Here is a 7,058-nt window from a genome sequence, read left to right as displayed (position 1 = left end):
AAGTAGGGTTCCTACAGCTCTAGGCCTGAGTCTCCAGTCTTCAGGGCAAGGAGGAGAACTCTCAAAGCAAGTACACTGCCCTGAATAGTAGGTCTGCATATATCGGACATGAGTAAAGTATGGCCCAGGAGCTGGTTTCCTCATCCCAAGCAAAAGGTTTGCCCAAAATTGCCCCCAAATGTTCTTTAGGGGGTATTTTTAATGCCACATCTCCAGGAAAGTGAACAGAAGCGACTTCAACTTGCTTCTGGTTTTCAGGAATACCACCCCCCCCCCATGGGTCTAAAATGGCTTTGGTTGCAAGCTAAACACATGGCAAATCTCTCTCTTCTCCCGCCCCCTCCTCCCCCCCAGCATGTTCAGGGACATTTGAGGTGAAATTTATTTATTTTTCTTGCAGGATAGTGTTGAGGTCTTCTGGGGGCTTCTTCAAGGTCTCCTGAAATGAATGTTTCTCTCTATCTTCCGCAGTTGTCCACTTCAGGGTTCTATGGTCCTCTCTTGTTAAATTTGGCATTTTTATTGAAATGTTATACTCTGTGCAATTGTAATTGATGTTGAATTCATTATGCAGGCCCCAGGACATCTTAAAAGGTTATTTCTAAGTTTCAGGTTTAAAGCTTGAAATCTGAAGGTCTGATCTAATCCTGATGTGCCAACCCTGATGACAATTATACGTTTATTATATGGAATAGTTGGAAGGTCAGTCTTATTCAAAGAGTGATCCTTCCTTTCTGGTTAGAAGAGGTAATATGGAGGTTTTAGAAAATGAGTATATAAGAGGCAAGGTGTAAAGTAAAAAAGTGGGTAGCTGAGGTCTTCCCATTGTCTTGTACAGCAACTCCATCATTCCTCACTATTGTCTCTGCTAGTTAGGATGGATGTAGGCCAAAAAAACCCCAACATCTATAGGGCCTTAGCTGCCCATTGGTAAGGATGCTAAGTAGTGAAAACTATAAGCTATGTGTACTGAGGTTTTCTTCCAGACTCATATCTCTTCAGGATTCACATTTCCCTCCATTCTTTATTTAAACTAATGGCATCAGTTGCTGATTGGTATTAGGAATTCAGCCAAAGATCTAGCCATACTCCATACTCCTGGATCAATCCACTATGATACACTTTTGACTGATTTTCTCAGTAACCCTGGAGGAAGAGGAAAAAGCAATCACAGAGGCCTGGAAGAGGAAAGAGTCTGTTCCTTATAGAATTATTGAGCTCATTTTATCTGACCCAGGCAGAAAATACTCAGGAGACTAATCTCATTAAACAGAATTTATCCAGCCTTGGACTTGATGTAGCTATATTTTTTTCCAAGCCAAGATGCTGTCACGATGAAACTACTGAGGCTGCAATCCTATACTCAATGACCTGGTAGTAAGGTCTGTTGAAGTCAGTCCAGTGCTGAGTAGGCAGGCATGAGGAATGCACTCTGAACAGGAGATGGTGCAGTCGGTCAGTGTAGATACCTGTCAGCTCACCACAGCCGCTCCTGAATGAACACACAAGACTCTCTGTGATATCACCAGAAACTTTTACTGTAGGAAACATGAACATCAGAAAAGCCAAGAATGGGATACTACGGCCAACCCTCCTTTATATACCCTCCCCCTCATTTGAACAGTCTCTTCCCGCTCAGTAAAACCCCGCGCAAATTCCCCGCCAAGTCCAGCAGCCGTTTCTTCTCCAAGTCCTGAGCCGCAGGTGTCTTATCAATGTCAGTGACCCTGAAACTCAGAGCCACATCCAGGCTCTAGTAGCAGGGTTCTGACATGGCGTCCTCCTCCCCTTCATCCTGGAAGGAAAAGATTAAACACAACTATTGTTCTCCGCCGTCCAGAGTTCCTTTATACTTTTTTAACAGGCCGCAATGGAATACCAGGTGTACCTTTCCTAGGTCCTTGGGTAGCCTCAGTTCATAGGTCACTTCGTTTATTCTTTTTGCTACCCTGAATGGTCCTATATAGCGTGGAGCCAATTTCTTGGATGGGAATCCCAATTTTAGGTTTTTTGTGCTCAGCCAAACCAGATCTCCTTCGCCCAATTTGTCCCCCTCTCGGCGCCTACGATCCGCAAAGAGCTTGTACTTCTTTTGTGTTTCCCGCAATGCCTCTACCACGGTTTGCCACCCTTGCTTGATTTTGGCCGGCCATTCCTTGTCGGTCTGGCCCTCCCCTTCCTTCCACTCGGGTAGCCTGGGGAAAGGTGCCACCTCCTGTCCGTATACTATTTCGAATGGGGCACGACCTGTGGCCGAATGTACGGCCCCGTTAAAAGCCATCTCAGCAAACGGTAGAAGGTCCGCCCAATCATCCTGTCTATAATTGGTGTACATCCTTAAGAATTGGCACAGTGTCTGTTTTGAGAATAGGTCCAATATTGTCCAAATGTATCTGTGGCCTCTGCTGGGGGGTAGTTCGCCTACAAAATCCATGGCTACGCATTCCCATGGCCTCATGGGCTCCACCACCTTCTGCAATAGCCCCTGGGGCTTCCCCGGTGGTGTTTTTCCCTCTGCACATAATTCACACTGCGTGACGTACCCCCTGGCGTCTTTCCTCATTCCGGGCCACCAGCATTGTTTGGCCAACAGTTTAATAGTCCTGGTGGGGCCTAGATGACCCGCACCTTTGTTATCATGGTACTTCCTTAACATTTCTCGTCTTAAACATTCAGGGATATACAATTTCTTATTTACAAACACCAAATCCCCACACAATTCTCCCTTTTCTTTGTTAGTTTGTAACCATTTGTCCATTCCATACGCTCGCTTCAACTCTTCCTCCCATATTTCTCCTCCCCCCGTGGAAATGGCAGTACGTTTGTTTTCTTTGGCCGCTTGTGCTCGAGTTAGTACTGCCAGGCCCCATTGCTTATCTAGGAATAGGCTCCCTTCAGATTCCTGAATTCCTCCCCCGTGCTGAGGCATCCGAGAGAGAGCGTCAGCGAGTATGTTATGTTTCCCCTGGAAGAATCTGAGTCTGAAATCAAAACGGCTGAAATATTGGGCCCATCTAATTTGCTTCGCCGATAGTTTACGAGGGGATCTTAGATACTGTAAATTTCTATGATCAGTCCACACCTCAAACGGTGTTCCACTTCCTTCCAGAAAGTGTCTCCAGCACTCTAGTGCTTTTAGAATAGCTAAGGCTTCTCTCTCCCAAATTGGCCAGTTTTTTTCTGTATCGCTAAACTTTTTTGACAGATAGCCACATGGCTTCAGGTTCCCCCCCTCGTCTTTCTGTAGCAGAACTGCCCCATATGCCCGGTCTGACGCATCGCAATGTAATACAAAGGCTTTAGACATATCAGGGTGCTGTAGGACAGGCTCCTCAGTAAAACGCTTTTTAAGGGCTTCGAAAGCTTCCTGGCATTCTATTGTCCAGGTCAGTTTGGCCCCTGGGGCCTTCACTTTGGCTGTTTCTCCCCTGCCTTTAGTCTTTAACAAATCCGTTAATGGCAAAGTGAGGCGCGCAAAGTCCTTGATAAATGTTCTATAGAAGTTTGCGAACCCTAGGAAGGATTGCAGCTGCTTCCGTGTTTTGGGGGCTTCCCACCCCCTCACGTCTTCTACCTTCGCAGGGTCCATCGCCACTCCCTGGGAGGAAATCCTATACCCCAGAAAGTCTATCTGGTCTTTATTGAACTCGCACTTGGCAAGCTTCGCATACAGTTTTGCTTCTCTCAACTTTTGCAGGACTTCCCTGACTAGTTCTATGTGTTGCTCCTTAGTCCGAGATATTATCAATATGTCATCTAAAAAAACAAAGACTCCCTTGTACAACAATGGATGCAACACTTCGTTGATTAATTGCATGAACGCGGCACCTCCGCCGCACAAACCGAAGGGGAGCACACGATAATTGAATAATCCGAATGCACAGGAGAAGGCCGTCTTCCACCTGTCCTCTGGTTTGATCTGCAATTTATGGTACGCTTCAATTAAGTCCAATTTAGTGAATATCTGTCCCTCCGATAACTGGGCGATCAAGTCCTTCACTAAGGGTAGGGGGTATTTATTTACAGAACTGATTGCATTCAGGCCCCTGTAGTCAATGCAGAGCCTCAGCGTTTGGTCCTTTTTCCGCCTGAACAACACAGGCGCCCCTAAAGGGGAATTTGAAGGCTCTATGAAACCCCTCGCTAGGTTTTTATCAATGTATTTTCTCAGTTCCTCCTTTTCCCTAGCCGACATTGGGTATATTTTTGCCTTGGGAAGCTCTGCTCCTGGGACTAGCTCTATCTTCACTTCAACTCTCCGCTTCGGTGGGAAACTGTCTGCTTCCTTCTCATCAAATACGTCCACAAAATCCCGATACTCTGGGGGTAATTTATCTGCCAGTTCTGCTATCCTGATAGAGTCTTCCTCCCCCCTTTTCCCCGGCTCCCTCTCCACTTCCTGGCTCCCTTCTTCCAACTTCATCCTGAAGATCATGCTCTTATCCTCCCAGTTGATTTGCGGGTTGGCCTGCCCCAGCCATGGCATGCCTAGTATAACATTATAGCTGGCTATTTGTGATATCACAAATGATACCTTTCCTTCCCAACTCCCTATCTTACACTTTACATCTTCGGCACTGTACTTAGCTAATGATCCCGATGCTGTGGATCCGTCCAACTGCGAAAAAGCTATTGGGGATTCTAGGTTCGTTCTTTCGCATCCCAATCCCTCGGCTAATTCAGGGGAGATGATGTTCCTGGAACATCCACAATCCACAAATGCTTTGCAGGTTGCTTGTTTGCTGCCACTTTCAAGCTGAATGGGGACCACTATCATGGCTTTGTCCTGACTTACCAACCCCCCCGAGTGGTGCCTCATCGGTGGTTCTTCCTCGGCGCGTTTCCCTGCCACGGCTCTTGGTTTGGGCGGGCCTCCGCCTTCCCCTTTTCTCTGCCAGCACTCGGCAGCCCTGTGGCCCAAACGGCCGCACACGAAGCAGCCCCTCCTGCTGGCGCTCACGTTCCCTGTCGGCTCCGTTCTCCTCCCGGCTGGGGTTGATCCCTCCTTCCGGCTCCCCTCTTTCATCTGCGGCCGCTGCTGTAGCCCTCCTCGGTGCCTCCTCGCCTGGGCCAGCGATGTCTCGATGCGCCCCGCCAGCTGAATCCATCCGCGCAGTGTGTCAGGCTCATCACGATGCACCGCCCAGGAGAGGATCTCCCGCCTGAGCCCCTCTTTGAAGAGTTCTATCTTTGTCACTGCAGACCATTCCGGCACCTTTTCAGCGAGGCATTGGAACTCCTCCGCATACTCAGATACCGATCTCTGCCCCTGGGAGACGGTCTTCAACTTCTCCCTCGCCCGGATCTGTTCCAGTGGATCTCGGAAACGGGTCTCCAGGGCCCCCATAAAGCGTCGGAGTGACCCCAGACATGGGTCGCGCCGCGCGTGCAGTTGAACGTACCAGCTGGCCGCTCCCCTCTTCAACACTGCACCAATGGCCCGTACCCGGCTGGATTCCGTTCTAAAAGTGTGAGCATTGTCCTCCATATAGCCCCTCACCGTGGTCAGGAAAAAATCCAGTTCAGAGGACTCTCCCCCAAACTCGATCCTTAGTTCCTCTCGTCTCGGTAGGGGTCCCTGTGGTGGCAATCCCCAATTCTCCGCCCGTCGCAAGCCCCCTTGCGGACCAGTGGGCCCCGCTGCTGCTTCTCTTGGCCCTGTGCCACGCCCGGCATTCGCCAGGGGCACCAGGGTCTCAGTAGGGAGCGTAGCCGGGATTCTCGGAGGCTTTTCCCCTTCGTCGTCACTCTCCTCCACCCGCGTCAGGCTTGTTTGGATCTTGGGCCGGGCACCGGGCTCCTTTCGCATTTCCCTTCCCTTCGGTGCTGGGAGGTCTGCAAAGCCCTGGCTGCTTCCCATGCTCACGTCCCACATTGAGCTAGCCCGAAGTTCCCTTCCTCTCTCCGGCTCCGCCAAAACTGCCAGGCGCTCCATCGCCCTCGACATCACTGCCAGGGTGGTCTCCATCGCCGACATCCTCTCCTCCAGAAACACCATCCTTTGCGGGCCTGGGGAAGGTGAACCTTCCTCTCCTCCGGTGCTATCTCCCCGCACCACTCCGCGCCTCTGGGTTACCCCATTTGGCTGGGCATAAGTGGTGGATGACGCCAGGGCCGCCAGCTGGTGGAACTCAGCGTCCGGCTCGGGAGTGGCCCTTTCCGACCTTCCTCCTCCTGCGCCCAAGAGCTCTTCATCCTCCACTTGCATGTTACACCTCACCGCTACAGCGGGATGGTGTCCGAATTCTTGGCTTAGTGTCAGCTCACCACAGCCGCTCCTGAATGAACACACAAGACTCTCTGTGATATCACCAGAAACTTTTACTGTAGGAAACATGAACATCAGAAAAGCCAAGAATGGGATACTACGGCCAACCCTCCTTTATATACCCTCCCCCTCATTTGAACAGTCTCTTCCCGCTCAGTAAAACCCCGCGCAAATTCCCCGCCAAGTCCAGCAGCCGTTTCTTCTCCAAGTCCTGAGCCGCAGGTGTCTTATCAATGTCAGTGACCCTGAAACTCAGAGCCACATCCAGGCTCTAGTAGCAGGGTTCTGACAGATACCACTACTGAATTATGGCAGATTCTCATTCATAATGCCTCTTCATTCAAGTAGATAGTGGTTTGAGCATTTGACTATGTCTCTGGAGACCAGGATTCAGTTCCGCATTCAGCCATAGAAACCCACTAGGTGACCTTGAGTGTGTTACACACCTTTGTCTCCAAAAAAAATCTGTGATAGATTCACCTTAGGTCTCTATATGCCAGAAATGATGTGAAGGCACACAAAACACAAGACAGAGCTATTATTTTCACCAAAGGCCTTTAGCAGACCTTTAGACAAAGATGTCTCAGCTGGCTGAGAGAGCCCTTCTTGTGTATTTTCTTAGTTAGAAATGGATAGAGCCAAATATTAAGAAAGCAAGAAACACTATGACAAATGAAGATACAGTTATGTTAAGATTGATTATCAGCGTTTTAAAAGTTGTCAGTCTTATTAAACACAATGGAATTTGCTTCTTAATGGATATACATAAATAGCTATACTTGTCTTTGCT

At 49.1% G+C, this 7,058-nt stretch overlaps 1 protein-coding gene across 1 annotated transcript; it reads right to left on the bottom strand.

Annotated features, from left to right (window-relative positions):
• Nucleotides 1-1,515: 1,515 nt before the first annotated feature.
• On the bottom strand, nt 1,516-6,566 carry LOC134299460 (uncharacterized). Its single transcript, XM_062982322.1, has 2 exons — nt 4,796-6,566; nt 1,516-1,795 (listed from the first exon to the last, which is right to left on the bottom strand). The coding sequence occupies exons 1-2, from the start codon at nt 6,341-6,343 to the stop codon at nt 1,754-1,756; spliced, it is 1,590 nt and encodes a 529-aa protein (XP_062838392.1). The 5' UTR covers nt 6,344-6,566; the 3' UTR covers nt 1,516-1,753.
• Nucleotides 6,567-7,058: the final 492 nt, after the last annotated feature.

Source organism: Anolis carolinensis, chromosome 5, assembly GCF_035594765.1.
Source record: "Anolis carolinensis isolate JA03-04 chromosome 5, rAnoCar3.1.pri, whole genome shotgun sequence".
NCBI classification, from domain to species: domain Eukaryota; kingdom Metazoa; phylum Chordata; class Lepidosauria; order Squamata; family Dactyloidae; genus Anolis; species Anolis carolinensis.
This window is presented reverse-complemented; position numbering and strand designations above follow the sequence as displayed.